Source organism: Clarias gariepinus, chromosome 2 (genome assembly GCF_024256425.1).
Source record: "Clarias gariepinus isolate MV-2021 ecotype Netherlands chromosome 2, CGAR_prim_01v2, whole genome shotgun sequence".
NCBI classification, from domain to species: domain Eukaryota; kingdom Metazoa; phylum Chordata; class Actinopteri; order Siluriformes; family Clariidae; genus Clarias; species Clarias gariepinus.
Genome location: NC_071101.1, coordinates 22,719,691 through 22,744,367, shown reverse-complemented (window position 1 = coordinate 22,744,367; position 24,677 = coordinate 22,719,691). Strand labels below are relative to the sequence as shown.

At 37.5% G+C, this 24,677-nt stretch overlaps 1 protein-coding gene across 3 annotated transcripts; it reads left to right on the top strand.

Annotated features, from left to right (window-relative positions):
* Positions 1 to 1,130: 1,130 nt before the first annotated feature.
* Positions 1,131 to 23,721, top strand: rpgrip1l (RPGRIP1 like). 3 transcript variants are annotated; one of them, XM_053487504.1, is made up of 26 exons: positions 1,131 to 1,213; positions 1,629 to 1,736; positions 2,546 to 2,690; positions 2,806 to 3,119; positions 3,205 to 3,310; positions 3,655 to 3,798; positions 5,476 to 5,581; positions 8,101 to 8,247; positions 8,370 to 8,443; positions 8,546 to 8,670; positions 8,778 to 8,884; positions 8,967 to 9,017; positions 11,090 to 11,269; positions 11,401 to 11,518; positions 11,599 to 12,051; positions 13,156 to 13,298; positions 13,612 to 13,975; positions 14,086 to 14,294; positions 14,918 to 15,007; positions 15,139 to 15,204; positions 15,294 to 15,453; positions 18,081 to 18,178; positions 20,552 to 20,738; positions 21,691 to 21,775; positions 21,939 to 22,075; positions 22,625 to 23,721. In XM_053487504.1, exons 2-26 carry the CDS (start codon positions 1,637 to 1,639, stop codon positions 22,750 to 22,752), a joined length of 3,837 nt encoding a protein of 1,278 aa, XP_053343479.1. In that variant the 5' UTR covers positions 1,131 to 1,213; positions 1,629 to 1,636; the 3' UTR covers positions 22,753 to 23,721. The 3 variants fall into 3 exon arrangements, with proteins under 3 accessions (XP_053343479.1, XP_053343470.1, XP_053343462.1); XM_053487495.1 differs by having other exon boundaries at positions 8,531 to 8,670; positions 15,297 to 15,453; XM_053487487.1 differs by having other exon boundaries at positions 8,531 to 8,670.
* The last annotated feature ends 956 nt before the right edge of the window (positions 23,722 to 24,677 follow it).

The following is a 24,677-nucleotide window of genomic DNA, read 5'->3' as shown; positions in this document are numbered from 1 at the left end:
CGTACGCCTTTTGCGTACAGTATGCGTTGGGAGGCGGCGGATTTGACGTAACTCGTATTGCGATACAGTATGCGTAGCTCTTCCAGGACGCGGAAATGCGGTCTCCGCCCACTTTTTACTTCTTAAATATTATTCTTATCTCGACAGTGCGCAGTTGTACAGTTGTTTCTTACTACTTTTTTGTACCTTCGTTTAAATTAAGAAATGTATCTGATTTAGCTATTGTGGTTTCTTTGTATTTTGTAACATTGTATACAAACAGTCACAAAACGTCAATCTTGCAAGGTCTTAGGCTTTCTTCAAGAGCTCTAAGAATTATAATAAATACGGATCACGACAGTACTTACACACTAATGGATGTCTCGAATGTCATGACTACTAGCATTTCTAGTAGTGAAAATAATTTCATTATCCGACAAAATTCGACTAAATGAATACCGACTTAATTTCGGTTAAATGTGAAAATGAATCGGATTTGTAAAATTGTATCTTAAGCGCCATAAAACGCCAAGTTTCCAACGGTGCTGCCTTCAAGAGCTCTAAGAATTATTATAAATACTGTCTCCACACACACACACACACACACACACACACACACATGGATGTCTCGAGTGTAAGCCATAATTAAATAAGTTACTACCCAACTTTTAGATTAGTTCCTACTATGCATAACAAGGTTTGAAAAGTTCATGGTGGCTTTTTTCTTATGCATTTTACTCGTTACGGTTTACTGACACTGGTTTACATCTCTAACATTCGTTTTTATTACGTACAGGTTTACTTCTACAGTGTTAGGGATATATTAAAAATAAATCAGAGGTAACAAGGTGACAAGAGTGCAAATGCATGACTTGGTAATGGTGATTCTGTAATGGGGGGGGGACAATCAGCACTTGAAGGCAGCATAAACGTTACTAAAAATAATCCATACGAACGATTTTTACTCGCTTTAACATAATTGTGATATTTTCCCTTAATATATCATTATTTATATTGTATATCAATCATATCGATTATATTGCTTTATATTTACGTTTATAATTGGGTTTAACTTCGGACAAACAGTGTTTTCTGTAACAGCGCTAACGGACTTCTTTTCCCATCAGGCTTTTCGGTAGAAGCGGGTGGGGGAGATCAGTTGTTTGCTAGCAACGGTCGCCGTGGATTCCATGTCTGCCATGTCTTTGAATTAACTTACCAAAATATTATACAGGTTTGCATTTTATCAAGTTTATTCTGTGTGAAATAATGTGCGTATATCAGTGTTTTTTTTGAAGGATGTTAATAATGAAGCATGTCTATATTATTGCAAGGAAGGCTTATTTTATACTACTAGCATGGAACTGTTGGATGATAAACAGTGAGTTGTTCAGCCTGTAGTTAAAGCAGTTACATGAGAAAGAGACGCGACTTTTAAAATTTAAGGGATTTTTTTTATACTTACGAAGAAAAAAAAAAGCTTTCAAAAATGTAAGAGTAAACCGATTAAAATTTGACCCAGACAGTTTGTGCTATGGTTTCCTAACAGTGACGTTAGACTCTGTTAGCTAGCTAATGATGTAGCTGGGTTACTGAGAGGCCGGCGGAACACTGATGCTTTAAATCACAGTAAACATTTGTTTTTTCAGATTTCATAATGTCTGGCTTGGCACTAGCTGACGAGACTGCTGGTGATATCCCTGTCCGAGACAGTACTTTAAACTTCAGTGGAGCAGGCATACCAATTTTAAACAAAGGTGAAGCTTTAATAAAAAGTTTGCTTGGTTTCTGACCTTACACTTCATCTTCTTTTTTTTCGTTGGAATCCAGTAGGTTGGTTACATCACTGCCAAATGTAGATCTTATTCTCCCTTATCTTCCCAGCCTACTAAAGCTGATTTTCCAGACAGCCTTCCTTAAAACGTCTAATGCATCCTTCCCTGATCTCATCTTGACTTTTTCTGTGTCTTGAACTTTTTATCTGGTTTATCTGGTATTTTCACTCCTTTTTCTCAACATGTTTTTTCGTATTACCACGCAGCATCTAGTTAGAGTTCTGTAAATTGCATCACTGCCACTTACAGATGTCTCTCTCCTCAGCTTCCCCATCCTTTAAAGCTGACTTTCCAGTCCAGTCTTCCTTTGAAACAACACTAAATGTGTCCTTCGCTGATCAGTGACTTCCTGTTCTAAAAGACTCTTAACATTGTTTTCTATTCTTCCTAGTTCTTGGAGCTGTGCCATCATATGTAGCCTCTCCTGCATATATTTCCTACACAAAAGTAATACATGCTTCATAGTCTCACTTTCCTGGGATTCCTTGCAGAGTCAAGATGGGTTTTTACCTACTATAAATAAAGTGCTATCAAGGTTACTGTGCCCAATTCTTAGTCTGCTAATTAGGACTTCCTCTTTGCGATTTTTCCACCATCTTATCACATCTACTTTGTCCTGTGTTAAGTGCAAATGTCTTGCTTTTCTTTCAGTGTCCCACTCATATTGTTTTAAAATTTCAGAGTATACTATTCCTCTCTGAGTTTAATCATTAGATGTTAACCTTACTTAGAGTTGATGCATTCCCAAAATGCCCGAGCCAGGCAAACTGTGTCAAAGATCAGCAGAGAGGACTTGGAGGACCGATACCTGCGTATGCAGGAGGAGAACCTCCTACTTAAACAGCACTCGCACAAACAGGAAGACAAGATCAAGAGGTACAAACTTCTTCAGTCGGCTATGCGGTCGATCAGGAATTTGCAGATTTGCACGATTTATTTGATCTTCCTTCAACTTAGCTAAATTTGTTTGTTTGTGTGGTTGTGGCTGCAGGATGGCTACGAAGCTGATCCGTTTGGTAAAAGACCGTAAGCGCATGGAGCAGGCCTCTTCAGCAGGCCATGTAATAGCTGGTCGGAATGTTGAGATGGAGGAGATGATTGAGGAACTGCAAGAGAAAATTCATGACTTGGAGAAGCAGAACGATGGACTCAGGCAGCGTCTGCTCATTGCAAAGCAGCAGATTCAGACCCAGAGTCGTAGACCAACCCCCTACAGTCACGTTCAATCCCGAGTTAACTCAGGGCTGCGCAGACTGCGGGGGGACACACCTGTACCACTTCAGCAGCCAGCAACACCAAGAGGAGGTATTATACACAGCACCTGACTCTAAACTGCTTTAAGGGAAATGTACAAAAGAAGAAACTGAATTGTATGATGTTTTATGAGCAGGAACTCGACATGTGGAGGGGGAAGTGAGTAGCAGGCCTCCACAAGGACATTTACCACGCTATGGACATAGTCTTTTGGATGAGGCTCGCTCAGAGATCCGTAATCTGTAAGATTTTCATATAATTTCATTACCACTTAGATGAGTTATAAATGCATAGTGATTAATTAATATAGTAATGAGAGAGTTGTGCATGTTGATATCCGGATATCAGACATTACTGCAGGTTTGTCCACCATTCCTACAATTCCATTGTGAATCTCGGGAAAGATAGCAGGTGGCATGCATTAAAAAAAAAAAAAAAAAAAAAAAAAATGTCCTCCCTCTCAAACTTGCAGATCAAACACATATCCTAAATCTTGTAACCTAAAGATGAATAATGTTTTAAATCATCATCTGTTTTTTAATTACTAGAACGTCAGTTTTATTACGTGTTTTTTTTGTTTGTAAAGGGAGAATGTGATAGAAATGCAGAAGGCTCAGATGGAAGAGATGGAGATATCAGCAGAGAGGATACGAGGACAGCTGCGGATTAAGGAAAGAGAGTATGAGGAGTCTCTTTTACAGCTAAGAGAGCAGCAGACCACTGGCCAAAGGTACCTCTATATTTTTTTGTAACCGTAGTATGGGATTGTAAATTTTTTTTTTTTAATTCATATTTTTTTTATTATAATAAAAAAATAAAATTTAAGTGAGAACTGTTAAAAGGCATACTCAATATATATATTTATATATACAAATAGATTAGATTAGATTAGATTAGATTCCACTTTGTCATTGTGCAGAGTACATGTACAAAGCCAATGAAATGCAGTTACCAGAACTGCATAAGTGGCCTATTTACAATAAAGAAATACACACCCTGACAAGGGTGTAGGAACAACAAGTTGTAGGAAGAATAAATAATAACTTGACTTCTAGTTGATCATTTAGAATCAGAAGTGGCTGAGATTATGCATATTTTACCAAAATTTTATCATGCCATGATTTTTTTTATTATTTAAGTAGGACAGAAAGGTCAGATGTTACTTAGACCAAAGTCTTGTCACATCTTTAAAGGATTTAACCAATCACAGATATGAGCGTCACCTGTGACGAATACTGTAATTAACACATTCCCATGTGCGTAGAAGAGGAAATTAAAGAAATGCATCCTGGCCTGACAGCATGCCAAAGATTGAACCACAGACCAAAGTTCTGATTGTCAAGAGCCTGAAGACCAAGTCTCCTGCTGAGGCAGACATCTTTAATGTATCTTAACGTCAAGTGGAGAGGATATGAAAAAGATTTGTAGAAACTGGTGAAGTTCATGACAGACCCAGGTCAGACAGACCCCGTAAGACAACTGGTCGAGAGGACCGTTTGTTGGTTTGACAGTCCAGGGCCAGCCCTTTTTTCAACGGCAGCGGAGCTACAGTACATAACCACTGGTCACCAGAAACCCCTGTATTTACAAGAACAGTTTGCCGAATTCTCTCACCCAGTGGTCTCAATAGGTGAATTTGTGGTCAGAAACCAGCATTAAACAGATGACAACTAAAAATCGTGTTGCATTTGCCAAGGCCCACAGCTTACAGGAAGGATGGACTGTGGAAAAGTGGCAGAATGTTGGATGGCAACATCAATGGCCTGAGGTATCAAGACATTCTTGCTGCCCATTACATTCCAAACCACAGGAGAGGGCAAATTTTTCAGCAGGATGCTTCTCATACTTCAGCCTCCACATCAAAGTTCTTGAAAGCAAAGAAGGTCAAGGTGCTCCAGTATTGGCCAGCCCAGTCACCAGACATGAACATAATTAAGGATGTCTGGGGTAAGATGAAGGAGGAGGCATTGAAGTTGAAATCAAAGAATCTTAATGAACTGTGGGAGTCCTGCAAAAATGCTTTCTTTGCCATTCCAGATGACTGTATTAATAAGTTATTTGAATCATTGTCGAGACGTATGGATGCAGTCCTGCAAGCTCATGGGAATCATACACAATATTAATACTTTTTCCACTGCACCATGACTTTTTGTTCTGTACTGTACATTATTTCTGTTAAGTAACAAGACATTTGTTTAAGCAAAGTCTGACCTTTCTGTTCTAATTAAAAATCACAACATGATTATTTGTTGTTTCTACAGTTTGGATAGGTGGCAAGACTTTTTTGTCAGGGTGTGTACAATGTGTTTATACAAACAGAACATACATTTGGTAGTTGGGTTATGTTATATATAGTGATATAGTAATGTACAGCTGTGCAATATTGTGAATCTGAATATATTTTCAGATCAAACATTAAGGAAAGTGTGGAGTTGATAAAGCTGCAGAAACAACTGGCTGATAAAGGAAATTCGTTTACTGTGCTGGAGGGAAGATTCCTTCAACTACAAGAGGTAAAAGCCGAACCCTAACCCTAGACATTAGGGTGTAAGTGATGGGCAGTTGATTGAGTTAGTCTTATAATTGTTTTTTTTTTTTTTTTTCGTAAAAATGTAATTCAAATTCAAATTTTATTTGTCACATACACAGTCATACACAGTACGAAATGTAGTGAAATGCTTACACGACTGCCAGTGACCTTAAAAAGAGAATTAAAGCTTATAATAAGTAATAAATATGAATAAAAGAAATACGATAAAAAAATAAATAAAAAATAAAATTTAACTAGGAAAAATAGAACTAAAAATAGAAACTAAAAATAGAAATATGCTGTACGAAAATAGAAATATACTGTACAAATAGAAGTATAATGGTGTGCAAATATGCATAGAAAAAAAGTGTCTTTGTGCAATGGTCCAGAATGTAAACGTAAACATGTAGTGTAGATGTGAAGGTAGATGTGCGTGGAAATGTAATACATAATAGTGTTTCATGTTTTTACTTAAAACCAACATAAAAACTGAACCCATGTCACTGTTTAGTAGGATTAATACACATCGCCTCCTGTATCATCTTGAGTAGGGGTGCAATGATTCATCAACACTGTTAACTAAAATAGATAATCAAATTACTTGCCAGTTAATTTATTTGTCAGGTAGTTGATGACACCATTGCTCTTGATTCTCACATTGCTCTTGATTCTCACTGACATTTAGGTGTTTGGCTCACTGGCTTTTAAGCTCTCTATTCACATTCTCTTTCTCTCTCTCTCTTTCTCGCTCTCTTTTTCTCTTTCTATCTCTCTCTTGCTCTCTCTCTCTCTCATTCTCTCTCCCTCTTTCTCATACGCTGTTGTGCTCTGCACTGTCTCCATGTCTTACTCTTAAACCCTTCACGCTTCACTTCGCTTGACCATGTGCCCTTACCACAGGCTTATTGTTTTCTTAGGATTTTAATCTAACTCAATCAATCGGGGAATTCAATTTAAGTTAATTCAACTTAATTCCCATTGCCTGTCTTTAAGCTTTAATAAACAGTTCTATTTTACTACCTCTACTTTGCTTATTCTTGGATTTAGATTTGCATCATCATGAAAGTTCATTAAAAGATTTTTTTAATGATGTATTCATCTTTATTATCTCAATTGTTATTTTCCACATTTACAAAGCAATATTAAGCTAATTTTAAAAGCTAAGTTAAATAAGAGCTATTGAGTAATTGTGTCTATTTGCATTCTGATTAATCTAATAATCATTTTAATATTCTATAGATTATTCAGTCACCAAAATCGTTTAGTTGTAGGCCTAGTCTTGAAATGCATCTTCAGCTTTAGTGCATCAACACCTTGTTTTCCAGCTGTAGCTGCACTTCATTTTTTTTTTATGTATGTGATCTAAAAACGGTATGCTTTGCATAAATTCATAAATGCAAGCAATGTAATGAACAATTAGTAGGGTGATGACCAACCCACGCAGGATAACCTCAGTCATGATTTATCTTTCTCATGTTGGGAGATACCCGAGCTAACAACCGAAGGTGTTAAACCTTAACTAAACCAGAGATAAGATAAGCGGGACTATATTATAATCATCCACATGACCGGCAGACTTCTGTTACAACGCTACCTTTGATCATTTTGGGACTTGTGTTTGATCTAACCTGTAAGTAGGAAAGTGTTGCTCACAATCATTTTTAAGCTACTAACTCAGGAAAAAAAATCATGGATACTGGTGAGTTTGTCCTTTATTAGTAAAAGTAAAATTAGTAAAAAGGTATGATGAGTAACATCAAATTTACCTGCATGAAACAGTGAACTGTACATTTACATATTAGCAAGGCTGTTACTTCCTGATTTTGCTAGTAATAAGCACTAAATAAGTGAGTGCACTCCCAGTAGCCCAAAACCATACCTTGTAGGCTTACTTGTTTTATTTGTAAATTATATTTAGTTTGTATGTACACGTGCATGTCTATGCCTTGCAATAAATTTATACACTATCCAGAGTGTCCCCTGCCTTGTGCCCTAAGCTTCCTGGCCCATGCATCCAGCCCCTTGAAACACTACACTAAATAAGCTGACAACAGAAAATAAGTGTTGGCGTGGTGAAAAGACTGTATTCCTTAGTTAAACATTTCAGCTTTAAGAGCATTTTGTTGGTGCAAAAGAGTCTCAGGTTTCATCTTAAGCTTATTGTCTTAGTTTTACTTGTGTCTATGGAAGTGTTCTCCCACTTCCCAAAAATATGGCAATTTGTGTATTGGCTTGTAGGTGTAATTGAGTGTGCTCATGAGTCCCATGCATGGTGTATACGTTTGCAGACAGATGATCCAGACACTTTGATCCTCACCAGGATAATATATTTACAGATAATGAACTAATGTAGCCAGTTGAAATTAATGCATAATAGGCACAGGAGCAGATGTTTTAATATAAATTCTCAACTGTATTTTAGATGACAAATTAATTATTATAATAATATTCTGCTTAAAATAAAGTTTATCTGTATGCATATTAACTTATAAATTTGTGCAGAGCCAGAAGACCCTTAAGGCGAGCCATGACACAGCGATGGCTAAAGTGGATGAACTTACGGGGCAGCTAAAAGAAGAGAGGCTGAGGAGTCTGGGCCTGGAGAAGCAGTTACAAAGTAAAGCACTGCAAGAGAGGAGGGCGACTGAGGTACTGCTCAAAGCACAGAAAAGCTGCCGTCAGTTTAACTTCATAATATATAATATATTTGAAACTACCATACAGTAAGTTGACTTTGTGTTTTTTTTCCCCTTTCTTCATCTTTTCCCCAGTTGCTTGAGCAAATTCGGGATTTGGAGAAGGAGAGAGACTTGCTTAAAGAGAACTGTGACAAGTTAGTGAACAGGTGAGTAAACAGTTTGTAACACAAATATATCAGAAGTAAACAAAAATGTGAAGAGTTTGGTGTAAAAGCTTATTTTCATTGTTTCAGTGCTTTTGATGTTAGTCAGGAACAGAAGTGGAAGGCGAGAGAGCAGCAGCTCAAACTGCAGATCGCTCAGTTGGAGATGGCACTGAAATCTGACCTCACTGATAAAAACCAAATTCTGGACAAGATTAAAGCAGAGAGGGGTATTTCAGACATTTTTTTTTATTTTTATTATTTTTGCTTTTCTTGTAAGTTTCTGTTTGAGAGTCCAATAATAAATAAAACGCACTCCTGTTTCTTTACTGTAAAGATTTAAACGAGAAGCTGATAAATGAGAATAAAGAACTTCAACGCAGATATCTGGAACAGAAACAGCAGTCGGATGAAATAAAAGACCGCATGAAGTTCTTTACAAAGGTATGTTAAAAATTTGGATAGTGTGCATTTGAGCATGCACTGATGGCCTTTTTCGAATAATATTTGCACGTTGATTTTACAGGAGAGTGAAGTAGATGCTGCTGAACTCAGTGAAGCGCTGATGCTCATAAAGGTAAGTAGTGCAATATAATCAGGCACTATCCTGACCTTTATAGTCATATAAAATTCAGCTTTAGTTAATATGTTTCTGTTATAACAACGTCCACAGTTTGGGAAGGCTTTCTGTTGGATTTTGGACCATAGCTGTGGGGGTTTATTTCAATTTAGCCACAAGAGTATTAATAAAGTCAGGGTGGATGTGAAGAGAGAAGGCCTGGCATGCGGTCTACGGTCCAGTTCATCCCAAAAGTGTTCAGAGCTTTTAAGGTCAGGGTTATGTTCAAGCCACTCGAGTTGTTCCACACCAGCCTTGGCTAATCATATCTTCCTGGACCTTGCCTTGTTCACATGGGCATTGTCATGCTGGAAGATGTTTGAGCCTCTTAGTTTCAGTGAAGGGAAATCTTAATACTACAGTGTACAACGACATTCTATACAATTATGTGCTTACAACTTTGTGGCAGTGGTTTAAAAAAGACCAGGATAATGGTGTGATGGTCAGGTGTTCACCCACTTGATAATAATGGTAGGAGGAGGAAAGGGATTTGAGTCAGGCAGTAGGTATAACATGAGAATTAACACGTCATCAATTAACATCATATGATAACATGAGAATTATAACCTGTCAATGTGAAAATGGGGCATAGTAATGAAGAAAAATAAACTATTTGAATTTGATTTAGTATATGGCTAGCTGATTCAGCGAGTGTCCCATGCTTCACACCCCTTGTTCCCTGCATAGTTTCCAGATCTTTTTATTAATTTATTTAAATGTCAAAGCCTAAGACCTTACAGGTTAATACTAGTTAAATACATTTTCTTTGCTAGATTAGCAGCTTTTATTTAAATACATTTGCTTCTTTGCAGTCCAAAGAAGTCACACACTCTAATATTTCATTCGACCCTCCCACCCTCACCCCACCCCTTTTGCTTTGATTGTGGTGTACATTACCTTCACGTCATTTCGATAAGCTCATGCATGTTACATGTCACAACATTTATTTTTGTCAATAGTCACATTTGTTTCTCCGGGGATAGCTGGTTCGATCCCCGGGTGATGCTGTAACCTCTCACAGCCGGAGGTCTAGAGAGAGCTGATTGGCCGAGCTCTCTCACAGGGAAGGGATGAGAGGTACTTTGTGCTCCCACATTAATCGCGGCTCTACAGCCAATCAGCGCACGCGGAGGGAGCGGATAGCGCTGTCCTCCGAGTGTGTTACGCCGCCCCCAATGGTGTGTGAGCAAGCAGTTCGAAAAGATGCGGTCGGCTACGTCTCGTGGTTCGGAGGGAACACGTGATAGTCTTTGGCCCACCCGGCTGAGTGGTAGTAGCCTTAATGTGGAAGCCTAGTGACGGGAGGAATTGGACACTTCTAAAATTAGGGAGTCACATTTGTTTCTCTAATTTTCTCTTGTCTTGAATATGTATTATTGGTATACACAGGTAGTCAGCTGACCTCATTTTCTGGGCGAATAACCTTGCTGAACATCTACTGTTGTTTTTTTTTTGTTTTGTTTTTTTGTTTTTTTGTACAATTTGATTACACCAAATGTCTTGGTAATCTCCAATCATGATCATTTAAATTTCTTTTCTTGAATATGCTGATTCAGCACTGTTCTTTCAGGTTTAAATAATACATTGGACAGTTCTTAATTGTTTCAGCAATCTCCTTATTTTTTTTATATATATATTGCCAGTAATTTGACTCTTTTAAAACAGAGTTGCATGTTTGCCACAACCACAGGATAAGTATTTTGACATGGTTGTTCAAGAAATGAGAAGCCTCTTACTACATCAGTTAGGGTTAAATAACTTGTTGCCAGCTTAACCATATTAATCACTTCAGTATTTATACAATGAAAGGCTCTTAACTTTAACTAAACTAAACTATTTGTTTAATTAAATCTAGGTGGTAATTTTTTTTTGACTGGGCAATGTACTGACCATATTTAGATTTGCTTGGTCCAATGTATTTGTACTATATATCTACTATGCTATATATATCTCACAGTATGAGATTCATTAAGTAGGATAACAAAAATCCTATTTTTTATAAAGTTATATTCATAAAAATGATCTTGCAGGTACGTAAAACACAGAAGAACAGAGAGTTGGGTTTCCTCGAAAAAGTAGAAGAGGAGGTTCAAATAGATGCAGAAGGGGCACTGAAAGAACTTCAGGCCACTTATGCTGAAACTGTCCAAGAGCTTGAGAAGACAAGAAACATGCTTATCATCCAGCACAAGATCAATAAAGACTACCAGGTATAACAATAGGAAAAGCTAGAGCTATATTTTTTCACCGTTAAAATAAAAGAGGCATTTTTTTTCCTAAACTGTTCATTGATTACTTCTAAGTTCTTTCCGATCTTATAGCTTTTGTCAAAAATCCTCAGGCTGAAGTTGAAGCAGTTACACGAAGGATGAACGATCTAAAGCTGGACAATGAACTTAAACAGGAGAAACTGGCCCAGCTCCTGGACGCGAGAGCTGCAAAGATAAAGAAACTTGAAGGTTTGATTAGGTTTAAAATACTTTATATTGCTTAAGCTGAAACCTACAATAGATCCTAAAATATAAATTTGTTTCCATAGCCCAATTGAAAGACATTGCCTATGGTACCAAGGCCCATGTATTCCGACCTGACGTTACAGCTGATGATGTGGCCGATGAGTTTGATGAAACGGTACACCTGGCTCGCGGAGAGAACCTTCTGGAGATCCACCTTGGCGCTGCACGATTCAGTAGTGATGCGCTAGGTAGTCTGGGTGACAAAGAACCCACTACTTTCTGCACTTATGCATTTTATGATTTTGAGCTTCAGTCCACGGCTGTGGTTCGAGGGCAGCAGCCAGATTATGATTTTACTTCGCAGTACCTTGTGAAGGTGGACGACCTCTTCCTGCACTATATCCACAGTAGCTCTATCTCTGTTGAAGCACAGCTGGCTGAGTGCCTGACTTTCCGCACCATAGCTACAGGACAGATCCAGCTGAGTCAACTATTAGAAAGAGATGGGAAAGTGTTTGGCACCCTGCAGCTCATAGGTAAGTTCAGAAAAACTTTGTTTGATGGAGGTGACTATTAGAGTGGTATTGTGAGTGACTTTAAATCTTTGTACATAAAAGAAGTAACTGCATCACTCTGCAATATGATGTAAATGTCAAAATTGTATCACTTCTTAATAATTGCTTAAAAGTTGACAAATTGAGTATTTTTTCTAATTTACTTTGAAAGTTATATAGACTATATTGAAAATACAGGCCACAAAGTAGAAATCAGATGGCAACAAAAGTGAATACACCTGTAATTTATTATTTATTTTTTTAAATGTACACTTAATACTTTCTCTGTAGTTTTTGTCTATCTGCATGTCTACCTAATGGCTGCGCATTGCCAGATAAAATCAAACATCTGATTGTGAGTCTTAACAAAGATAAATGAGCGTCGTGGTGGCTGTCCACCTATAATAAAGGCACAAACTGTGAGAAACAGATGGGCGAGTGCTACAGATGACATAGGACCTATCATTGGAGTTTCTAAAATGCCCCAGACAGTAAAAAGGACATTGCATAAAGTTAACCTACATGGACAGTGTCTAAGAAAGTACCCTTACTTGTTAGTTGGCTAAAGAAGATTTGTTTGACTCTTCAGAATAAAGATGCATCAGGTTTACCATATTGCTAATAAAGTGGCCATCGATCCTGTACAAATTCTAAATTAGTTGGAGCAAAATATCAGTTAGTCTGTAACTACCTACATTTAATACTGAAACCTGCCAGGAGGGAGTTTTCTTGCTCTGCCTCACCCTCTAGTGGTTACAGGTTTTAATCTTCCAGATTAACAAAGATCAAAGAGGTAAATATATAAATAATGCTGTAGTTTGTGCACATGCATGCATCGTTTTCTCATATAATACAATGCCAGTTTAAGCAGAATAATAATTGCCATGAGTTGCTTAAAGATACATAATCAGGGACATGTACAGTATTTTATTTATTAGCGTCCTTTATTTTGAATTTGTCACGCACTTTGTGTTTTCACGTCCAGCATACCACCTTGGGTTTTAGAATCATGCACTTTTCTCAGTCATGCAACTGCTCACGTAATTTGCTTTTGCATGCGCTGGTATAATTGTTTTTGTCTTCTAGGAGTTAATGGAGAGAGCCGAGTTTTTGGCACTTTGGACTACTGGCTGAGACTGAGGGTACCCATGGAGCAAGCCATTCGTCTGTACAAGGAGAAAGTCAAAGCTCTGGGCTATCTTGGCTTCAGTAATAAAGACCAAAACCAGGTACTGTTAGTACTCAATGTATTACTAAATAAATACTGTGTGTTTTCATCTTGCACCCTTTTACTCCCAGCATAGGCGGCAGATCTGCATGACCCTACCGTTTTTGAAGAATGATGTCGGTTCAGCACCAGTATCCAGTGCATCTACTGTATACTCTAGCCTACATTGTTCTTGTGCCCACCGTAGCTGAATAGCTTGCCCACTCTTGTCTGGATCATATTTCAAGTGGTTAATAAGTTTTAGCAATGCAATACATAAAATATTTAATAACACACTACCAGTAGTTGTTCCTCATTGTCATGTTTTTTCTTAGGCTTCATCTCCCCCTCTCTCAAGCTCTTCGCTTAAGGATGGAAACCTGAATGAGCTCTTCATCACATTACGCTGTTGCAGTAAGCTAAAATCCAGAGGACCTCATAACCAGCCCAGTCCGTATGTCATTTACAAACTCTATGACTTCCCCGACCATGACACACCAATCATTCCCTCCACCAGTGAACCACAGTTTGATGATCACATGACTTTTCCCATGTCCATGAATGCTGACCTTGATACATATTTAAAAGCAGAGTCTTTGACCCTGTATGTCTTTGATGATCTGGATTTTGAGAATCAGCTCTATCTGGGCAAAGCTAATGTGCCGCTCATATCTTTGGCTCATGATAAGGCCATCACTGGTAAGGATTTTCTGTATACTTCATTATGATTATAGTTTATTAACTAGTATCTTTATCTCGTTAGCTTCAGTATGATTATAGTTTGTTAACTAGTATCTTTATCTTACCAGGTACATTTGAGTTAACAGACCCTGCTGGTCTTCCTAGAGGCTTTATAGATGTGACTCTTAAATGGAAGTTTACATACTTGCCTCCTACTGGCTTAGCAATGACAGCAGAGCAGGCCAAGTTTGTCACTAAAGAGGCGTCAGTTAGGCTAGCAACTAATGAATCAGGAAATACGAATGGAGTCGACATGAAGGAAAACATTTCTGCTGCGGTAAGGAATACATCCATACCATGAGTACAGTATAAGACCTATAGTACCAGTCAATAGTTTGTCCACAGTTTTTTTTTTTCTACATTCTTTACCAATACTGGATTTTTGCACAACTCTTGCACATATGGCATTGCGTGGGTAATTAATTAACAGCAACAACTGTCAGTGGTTATTTTAAGACACAAAGGTCAGCTGTTTTGGAACAATTCTTAGAAAAACAATATCGTCAAATGCATTTGCAGAACTCATCAAGCATCAACTACCTCTGCTGCAGAGGAGCAGTTCATTTAGAGTTACCAGCCTCAGAAATCACTCTGTATGTTAATTACAATTAACATACAGCTCCTCAGATTAGAGCCAGTATAAAGGCTTTACAGAGCATAAGTAGAAGACACATCTCAATATCAACTGTCTGTAGGCGATTATTGCATTGTTTTGGATGCCTTTAGCATTGTTTTAAAATGTAGAAAGAAATGATCAGGAAAGACCATGGCATTATTGTGTCCAAACTTGTAACTGGTAAAGTATACATCTATCTTTTTTAAAGTGTCTAATTCTAGACATTTTAGTGGTTTAGTGGCAATTAATTATATCTGACTTATATCTGACTGACTATGATTTAGACCCCTTTACTGAAGCCAAGATTGCTTACCCTTACCAAACCACCTGCTAAAAAAGTCTCGTTCTCAAATGTGACAGAGCCTGAAATCCAGGTAGGCATATTTACATCGTAGGTTTCTCTACTAGGCTTCTTTACTTACTCTTCAATGATTGTGGTACTGTGACATTTTGTGTGTTTGTCTGTAAAAATACTTGTTTGTGTCTGTGTTTGGTCATTTGTCAGAAGGGAGAAAATACTCCCCACAGTGGTGATCAGAAGAACAAGCCCTCTACAGTTACAACATCAAAGGTTTGTGTGTGAAGGAAAAAAGTTTTAGAAGATATGTTTCCATCGATGTGAACACTAATAGAAAAACAATCATTCTGTTATACTATCAGAAGACTGTCAGTGTGGATGAGGTAGGCCAGACGTCTGCAGTAACAGATGAAGATGATGATGAAGAGTCACATTTTTCAGAGGGCCAGGTGATCACAGTTGGTTCTCAGTCTGTATCTGATGACTCCGAGATCTCTGAAGAATTGGAAGTGCCAGAAGATGGTAGGTCTTACTAAGAGTTCTGATTTGTTTAGACTATCTATATAGACAAAACAGAAATTCTGTTTGTTTGTATTGACAGCAGGTGGTGTTTGTACACAGAAATTCTGTTTGTATGGATGGCGAGACTTCTTGGTACAGGTAGGCAGTAAGTGGGGTTTTAGGTCATACTTATACGTTCCTCACCAACAGTAACCTTAGGCAGCATCGTCTGCGGTAAAAACCGGTAAGTCAGGCCGAGCTTAAAGCTACTGAAACCCCAGATCACACCACGGATTGTCTACAGGACAGCGCAGAAGTAGGGGTTGCTATAACATTGGAGCAGTGGGAGAAGTGTCAGCAAGTTGGAGCTGCACTTGGGCGCAGCCGTGGGTGCTTTTAAAGCATGCTTGAGTGCACTCAAATCTCCTTCTGTCACTATTTAGCTTTGTTTGAGAATTTGACCTTGAAAGCACTGATGGTCTGGGGATTAAGTCTTAAATCACCTTGAACATACTCTGAAACACATAATTATGTAGAATTCTAGGAGTGAAGAGGGAGAGCATCTGGTCATCATGCAAGATTTTTGTGGGATACATATGCAAAGTTAGCTTCATAGAAATCCACTTAATGGCTTAATCAAGAATATTATTGAATAATTGCATTGATTCTGCGACTGTTACATACTTGCATCGTTTGTGTTGTCAAACACCAACTATGGCTGTCTCCATCCTCCATTGTTTCTTAAACTATTCTTAAGGAATAGTATTTTATTTTTTTTTAAGTCAGTTTTATTAAATAAAAATTGAGGTGTATATCACAATAGGTCTTGGTTGTTTTAAATTTTGCTACTTTCCACATTGAACATGAAATTTGGCACCCAAAATGCGAGAACAATATAAGTTAATCAGGGCCAAATTCCACAACCTTTGTTTCCTGAAAAAATGCATTGCAACAGTCAGCTGAGCCTTATACAGTATGATGCTTTTAAAATCCCACTGGTCTGAATTGACTTTCTATCTTATACATAAGATAGAAAGCCTTATATCTTTCTATCTTATACATAAGTTTTTGTGTATTTAGTACACAAATGTATATTCAATGCTGACTTGTTTCCCTGAATCTACCCCGATGGCTAACCAGAACCAGCTGTATGTCTATCCAGAACTAAGTCACAGTGTATTTAGTACATAACCTTTTTTTGGAGGGAAGAAAAAAGTTGAATGTGTACTAAATACACTGTAACTTTAAAAGATACCTCGATTTAGCTCAGTGGGTCCACAGAAGTTTAATATGTGTCTCAGCTGAAGTTTGAAAAGCATTATTGCACAAAACAAGGGTTGTAGAATTTGGCCCAGATTAATTTCACTGTAATTCGTTTTAGGCGACAAACTTTATGGTCAGTGTGCAGAGCAGGAAAATTAATATTGACTAATACATAATGTAATGTCCTTATATATGCACTTTTATGATTTAAGAGAGACCTGATATGATCTAGCATACCTTGTGCCATTTTAATGAGGTGTGTGTGAGCACTACATCTACAATTTTAAAATGCTGGGATGTTCACAGAGTACTTTGCATTTAGTCATTCATATCAAATTTAAGTGAGGATTGTCTAAATTTTAACAGCAGACAATTTAATACACCAAAATTTGCTTATTCTGCTGCTTTGCTTTCCACTAATTTAACTGCAAATAAAGAAAAATATCAGTTTGTATATTAATGTTTGTGGGATTTGTTATTAGTTTAATAAATAGAAATTAGGTATCTGGTAATGTATTGGTGCAAATTATCTGCTATAACCTGTTGAAAAGATACAAAGAAAATGTTTACTGTTTGCTGTACCTCTTTACTTTTGTAACGGTTTATAAACTCAAACATAGTGGTAGTTTACATTTGCAATATGCTACAATGCACGTACTTAAACTTGGGCGACAATGTGTAGGATGCAGGTGTTAAAGAAACATAAAAGAGTTTTTATTTGTTTCAGTCAATTAATCATGTAAATTATTAGTATTCTCAGTATGATATGTTTTTTGTTTCTGAGTGTTTGCTTGTTTTCTGCTGTATTTTTCAATGTTTTTTTTTTTTATTTAGTTTTTTCACAATGCTTACAGTAGGTTTCTTCACTTTTAGAAGCTTTGCTGCAACTGTTGTATATTAGATCCCACATGCATTCCTGGGAAATCAATGTATTCTGGCTTTGTGTTCACTTCTATGTGGAAAAGCCCCTACCCTGTTGTTTGCCAGGCCTTGGTAAGGAAAGGCCTTCTTACAGCAATGCGAGATAAAAAAAGCATAAATATTGCACAAGCTGTTGCCAATACCATGATATGTTGTCTCTTGGCATCCAGCAACATAACTGTTAATGCTGTTGGCCTTGGCCAAGAGTCTTTCTTAAAAAGTCATCTTGTCCAACATGTCATTCTTATCTTCTATTGGTCTATGGGGTAGCGTTGTTATTGGGGCGAGAGAGAGAGAGAAGGAGACTGCCCTTTTGCTCTCAATCACCAAATCACTTGTTTGTCTCTTCATGCTTTTTGCCCAACATAGTTGTGCTTTTCAAAGCGGGTGTGCTCTCTCTCTCTCTCTCTCTCTCACTCTCTCTCTCTCTTTCTTTTTTTTCTTTCTTCTTTTCTTTTCTCCAGACCTACAGCCAGCAGAGTGCTCAGATCTGAGTGAATCGATTCTTTCAGACAGCGATGACTGCATCGTGCCTGCTCAGTCTACCCAGGCCAGGAAACAGGTGTGTACTACTGTGAGTCTGTTAACACAATGAGGAAGGACTCATCAAGGTTATTCCACTTACATCCAGGCTGTTTTTATCAGAAGCCTAAAGATTTAAACACAGCATACAAAGCAGAATAGCCTGAAAGATTCTGACCTTCACACTGATAATGAAGCTCAGGCTGAAGGGAGAAACAACTTTCACCAATGTTGAAGTTAACTTCAGTTGTAGGAAGTAAAGTTGCAGGTTGTCAGTGGTTTATTTTTTTTGGCTCATAGCAGGTTCTTGCTATATATGGATCATCTTTGTGTTAAAAATGGAGCTCACACAATTTCTTAGTTTGAGAGTCAAATTACCGTTCTATCTAAGAATTTTGTGTAATAGTTAACAAAGAAAAATAACACACAAAATTCCAGTCTGCTATAACTTTTTTTCCAGTAATGCACTGTGTGTTCTGATACTTTTCTATCGAACCATCATTAACCTTTTTAGCAGTTAGAGCCACAGTAGCCCTTGTATTGGATCAGACTACACAGGTCAGTCTTCGACCCCTCTTGTGCATCAACGGGCCTCGGCTCTTTCACCATTTTTGATTTTAAGACCACTTTTGGTACGTCCTGTCCACTGCAAACTGGGAACATCTCACAAGAGCTGCAGTTGCTCATACCCGAGTACCCTTGCCATCACAATTTGGCCCTCGTCAAAGTCACTCAAATATTTAGGCTACATTTGCCCATTTTTACTGTTTCCAACCCAACTAGTTCAGGGACAATATATCCAACCCACTTCCAAGTGGAATAATGATGAGGTGTTCTAACTGTAGCTACTCTGAAAAGGGCCAAATTGTGATGACCATTCTAGTCAAAGCTACTCCGAAACTGCAGCTCTTGTGGGATGTTCCTGCTCTGCAGTGGAATAATATTCATTATAAATGTGTTAAATTTTTTCTAGCATAAATTAATTTATAGATTTCAATGTTCTAATATCTGATGCTTCTTATGTATAAATCAGTGGCTGATGGTTTGCTTTTGGATAATAATAATAATAATAGAATACATTAGTTTTTTATTAATTGATAAGTATTGGTGGTTAATTATTCATATACACCTCTGCAAAAAAAATAAGAGACCACTGCAATTTACTCCAGAAAACGTTTGGAATGTCAACAAGAGGAAAATGGATGGTTACAAACCATCAAGTAAGTTTGTGCTGTTTGCTTTTTTTGCTAAAATTGCGGTATAAAGCTACCCAACAGCAATGTGAAAAACAGTTGGAGAGCATGACAAAACGCATTAAACGCTGTAATTGACATTACCACAATCTATTAACTAATTATTTGCATTTTATTTGAGTTTTAAAGCTCTGCAAATACTGCATGATTTTTGGTTATTTTGAAGTGTTTTGATGTTGTACTTTCCTCTAAATACACTTAAAATACCAATAATTAAAAAAACAATAGTTAAATTTTTAATTTAGGAGTCAGCAGGATATTGTCAGCAGTTTACAAAACATTAAACAAAACTTTCTCTCACTAATACATGCACCGATAAGAAAAAGAGCTGTATTTAGAAGTAATAATCAGATTTTATGGTTTGTTTGTTTGATTGAGACTATTATATGAAGCTTGGCATGTGTACAGGCTGTGTTGTGACTTACTCTCCTGGCTGGGTTGTAAGCATTTCAACATCTTTATGTGAGTGATACTGGCAGCGTTATTCTGATCTCTAGGAGGTGTTGGATCACAAAACCAACTGCCATAAAGTCACTCAAGACTGACTTCATCTTGAAGTTGGAAAATTGGACAAGAGACAAAATGATAGGTGATGGAGAGAGAATAGTGAAGGAATCTATAAGATGAGACAGATGAGAGCTACCGAAAGACAGACTGCTTCTAAACTAAACTCTTTTAACTGACAGTCTTCATGGTGAAGGCTCTTAAAGCCGAAAACTGGACTGGATGCTTGATGGATTGACATGAATCAGAGACAAATAGCTTCAGGTGCATCCATCATTACAACTCCGATGTTCCCAGCGGACAATGTGTCATCTCTTTGAAAAAGATAATGTCTATATTGTGACCACCGTTTTTAATACTCCAACACTGTTGGAAGCTGACATGCTGTATATAAAGTATGAAGGGTGACTCTTTGTGTATAGAGGGAGGTCTATTATGTGATGCAGGCACAAATAATATCACTTTTCTGGTTCTGGTGAGGTCATGTGCAACTTTCTAGCGAATTGTTTATAAGTTTGTTTTGTAGAGTTAACATAAAGTCTATACTCATTTATGTAAAATAATAATAATACTTGCTGCTCAGCAAACCAAATCTACTTGTCATAATAAAAGTGTTTTAAATACTAAATGTAAAGTATTGGGCTGTGTTCTGCTAGCCATCTGAACGGATCCGTGTGGAGATTGTGTCTTTGGATCTGAAGCCAGGCTCAAGTGTCTCTGCGGACTCTAGTGTGGTCAGGCTGTTTGTTGAGTATAATTTCCTGGACCTGCCTTCAGAGGAGACGCCAATGTCACTGCCGAAACCTCTGCCTGGACACAGCATCTACTACAACTACAGTCACGGTGTGCACAGACAGCTAAACACACACCTACTTACACACAGCATTTATTTACACAAACAATGTTAGCGTGTGAGTGAGAGAACCTGTGTTAATCCAATATTATAGGATCATTAGTTAAAATTATACATGATACAGTAATTAAGTCTTTTAGTTCTGACACCAGCAGCTAGCTACTAGGCTAGGCTTGTGTTTACACATTTTTTTGAAATACATGAGTCGATCTAACTACCTTAAAGAAAAATTAACGTGTTTATATTGACATTTTTGTGGAAAAAGATTTCTTTTTCTGCTAATTTATTAGTTAGTGCTGTATTTACTTTATTTCTGTTATATTCTGCTATACTGAAAAAGTCAATGTTCAGCGTCTTATTAATATGAAATTCAACACAGAAGCATACAAGATGACTTGCACTCAATGCAAGGCGGTTTTACAACAAGACGGACTAATTTACTAATTGTATCGTGTTAATACAATTACTTAAATACTACTTGTGTTAATTTTACTCATCAGCGTTTAGTGAATAGTAACAACAGAAATGCAGTTTGGCTAGATAGTGATCTACCATATTAGCAAGAAATATAATCCCCTCTATCAGCAGGTAGTAAAAATGGCATTCTGGGTAATATAAGAAACTTATAATAAACAAACAACAAACGAAGTTTAAACCATAAAAGTAAAAAGTCAGCATTTGCTTACTAAAGAATTAAATCATTCAAGATGTTTATAATGTTAATTAAAATATTCATATGTAAGTAATTCATGATGTATTTTTTTTATTTTCACTGTTAGACATAATTATGTAATTTTTACCTGTGTGTATACAAGACAAACAATTGTCTGTAGATTTACATTTAGTACATTTGATTCGTGATGTGATTTGATGTTTCACCTTGATGAATGGTTTTATTATGAGACTTTGTAACAGATTTAGCCTGTTTTTCTGTGTTGACAGTGATCCATGTGGATGTGAAGAATAATCAGGCCAGGCGCCACATGCTTAGAGCAGTGTTGGAGGGCAGAAACAGAAAGCTGGAGAAGTATATATATTTTTCAGGCTTAATCAGCCTAGTTTTACCACACGTTTTGCACTATTAACTATAATTTAAAGCCCCCAAATACTTTTATTTTTTTAAATTCCTAGTGTTTTCTGTGGTGTTTAGTAAGTGGTTGTGTGACACAGAATCTGACTGGCTGTTTCAGCATCAGGTTCACGGTAGTGAGTGACCCGCCCGAGGAAGAGGAGCAGGAAAAGGAGTGTGAGGATGTGGGCGTGGCCTATTTTCGGATCTCTGACATTCTGAAAATGCAGAGGGACATGATGGACATCAGCCTCGACAGTGAGTAGTGTTTTTATAGTTGACTGTCACAGTGGTGTGTCTATCTGATCAGCCAATATAGGAAGTAAAAATGCATTATTTTCATTTTATACCATATTTAGTTCTGTGTGTTGTCATAGTTGTTAATATGGTTGAGGTTTATGAAAGAAGACATCTATTGTAAATGTATGCAGTTAGTCTAAAATGTCATATTTCTTTTACAATTAAGTTTTTCAACTTCACTCTTTCTGGTTTCTCAGTAAGACTGTAAGTTGGGGTTTTACAGTATATTATATTTCTTTGTGATATAAGAAGGGGGAGAGAGGCCATTAACAGAACTCCAGTTTATAGTGGCTATAATGGAAGTGTTAACCAGGACTAGCTTGTCTTTCAGATATTCCACAACATTAATTATAACTATAGATGGTTAGAAAATACAGTGTGCCATTAAATGCTCAATGTAGATGTATATGTCCCATAACAGCACACCCTGACGTGTTTTTACTTCATACAATTTTCTTTAACTTACCATGCCACATGATTGTCATATTCTCTTTGTTTGTTGTGTAGTTGTGGATGTGCAGGACAGCACTGAAGTAGTGGGGACTCTGAAGGTGACTGTAGAAGCTTTGGAGGCTCTCAGATCCATCATGGATGATCCAGACCATGATCACTTTAAGCCCCAGTCGGAAAGATAACCGCAGAGAAACATCAGTGCACGACCTGATGAAGCAGTCAGTATGGCTGCTGTGAATAAATCAGGTGAAAGCAGTGGGTTTGTTTGCGTTGCATTGTCCGAGCCAAGTAAAAGTAAAATCGGGGCTGTGGGTCTAATGCATAACTCCAGTGGAAAATTGGTGATAAAATTGTCACATGCAGAGAATTCCAGAGCATGTTTGTTTTAGCTAAGAATAACTGGGCTGTTGGTATGTTCATGTTTAGAAATGTTATAGTATACTTATATTTTTATCTAATGATTAAATCGTAATAATCCATATAATTTTCTGCCACCTCCTAGCTGAGAAAGGAGCATTGATTTGTTTTACATAATCCTCAAAAACAACAAAAGGCAATAATAACAGGCATATCAAATACCTTTCCAAATGAATCGTATTGAAAGGCTTTGCTTCATTCCCTCGACAGTGTGACATTCATTATGATATGAGTTCTCTCTGTGGGTCTAAAGCCTCTAGTGCACAGTTTGATGTGCTGATGATGTTTAGCACATTGATAACCGCTTAATGAAAAGCCTGTTAAGTCTTATTAGGCGCTGTGTGCCACACGGCTGTTTTTATATTGAAGAAGTGGAATGGAATTTAACTGAATTTAATGGGATTTAACCCATCTCTTTAAAATGCTAATGCCCATTTTCACGCACGTTACCTCATAGCATACATGCTCCTTCCCTCTGCTGAATGTTCACTGGTGGTGCACTGGATTCTTCTGGACTTGACTTGCTTTGGTACATAACATTTCTCGGCTTTACTTGTGACATTTACGTTAAGAGAATAGTATTATATTTTTTGTACAGGCCATTATTTTTGTACAAGTGCACAAATAAAAATAGCAATATTTATTTAAACCTTCTTTGCTACTGTTTTTAGATATTGTTTAATGAAATTAAATGTCAGTATTTATAAATGTATTTGATATTTATTAGCTGTCTAAATGGTGCAATTTATTAAAAAAAAGTTTGTTAACTTTTGCTTCTTGGATTTCACTGTCAGTCCTTATGTTTATTCTTTTGACTCGTTAGTATATCTACTGTAGCAACTGTATGGTCAGAGTATTTAACAGATTTGGCCTGCTGGACTGTAAGGCTGTCAGTTTAAATAATCAGTGGTATTGATTGAAAGGGTGTGTGAGCTCTTTATGTGTTTAGTCCAACCTCATCATTAGCTCTGCTCAGGAACTGATCGATAGCATTGATTACTGCTGGCCGGCACGCCCCTGAGACATTCTCCTCCACCCTGAACACATGCAAATGACCCTGCCACCTGAAAAAGAATAGAGAAGGAAAAAAAACACACGAAGAAGTGTCCCAAGTGGTCTCATTAGACATTCAGAGTAAAGACGTGGGGCGGGTTACGTTGTCATGTGCAGATGATTGGAGCACAGCCCTTTGACAGCTGTGACAGGCGGGTGGGTGGCCTCGTGGCCCCTTCTCCTCTTTTGGCCCATCTGTCATTTTACACTGTGCTTTCTTGCCATTGAGAGGAAAGTGTACAGTACTAGTCCTCAATTAGGCACGTTAGCTACAAGAGAGAAATGTCACTTTCATGACAGGGATAACCCCTGAGTCCACCAAGGCCACTTACTACAGCCAGATCTCAAATGAGCCTGGACGAGTCATAGAAATAACAACTTTGAAGCCAGTGTCATTGTGCATTTTAGTTGATTCTCTGTATACCCTTCCTGTAGATTCATTTTACCACCGCCTACCCTCATGTTTTCCCTCATACATGTTTTGATTCCATCTAAAAGACAACACAGACTCAACCGTCAAATTTCAAAATCTCACCTCATGTGTGAGAATGCTGATAAACATGAGTAGACCCAGTGCTCGGGTATGCACTTTGAATGGCAGTGTCCTATGTCAGGACATTTTTTATTTTTTTTTTAC

Coding starts and splice junctions, on each gene's coding strand:
- rpgrip1l (XM_053487487.1), top strand. CDS start 1,637: ATGTCTGGCTTGGCACTAGCTGACGAGACTGCTGGTGATATCCCTGTC. Junction 15,205..15,293: donor CTACAGTTACAACATCAAAG/GTTTGTGTGTGA, acceptor TTATACTATCAG/AAGACTGTCAGTGTGGATGA. Junction 21,776..21,938: donor AGAAACAGAAAGCTGGAGAA/GTATATATATTT, acceptor TGGCTGTTTCAG/CATCAGGTTCACGGTAGTGA.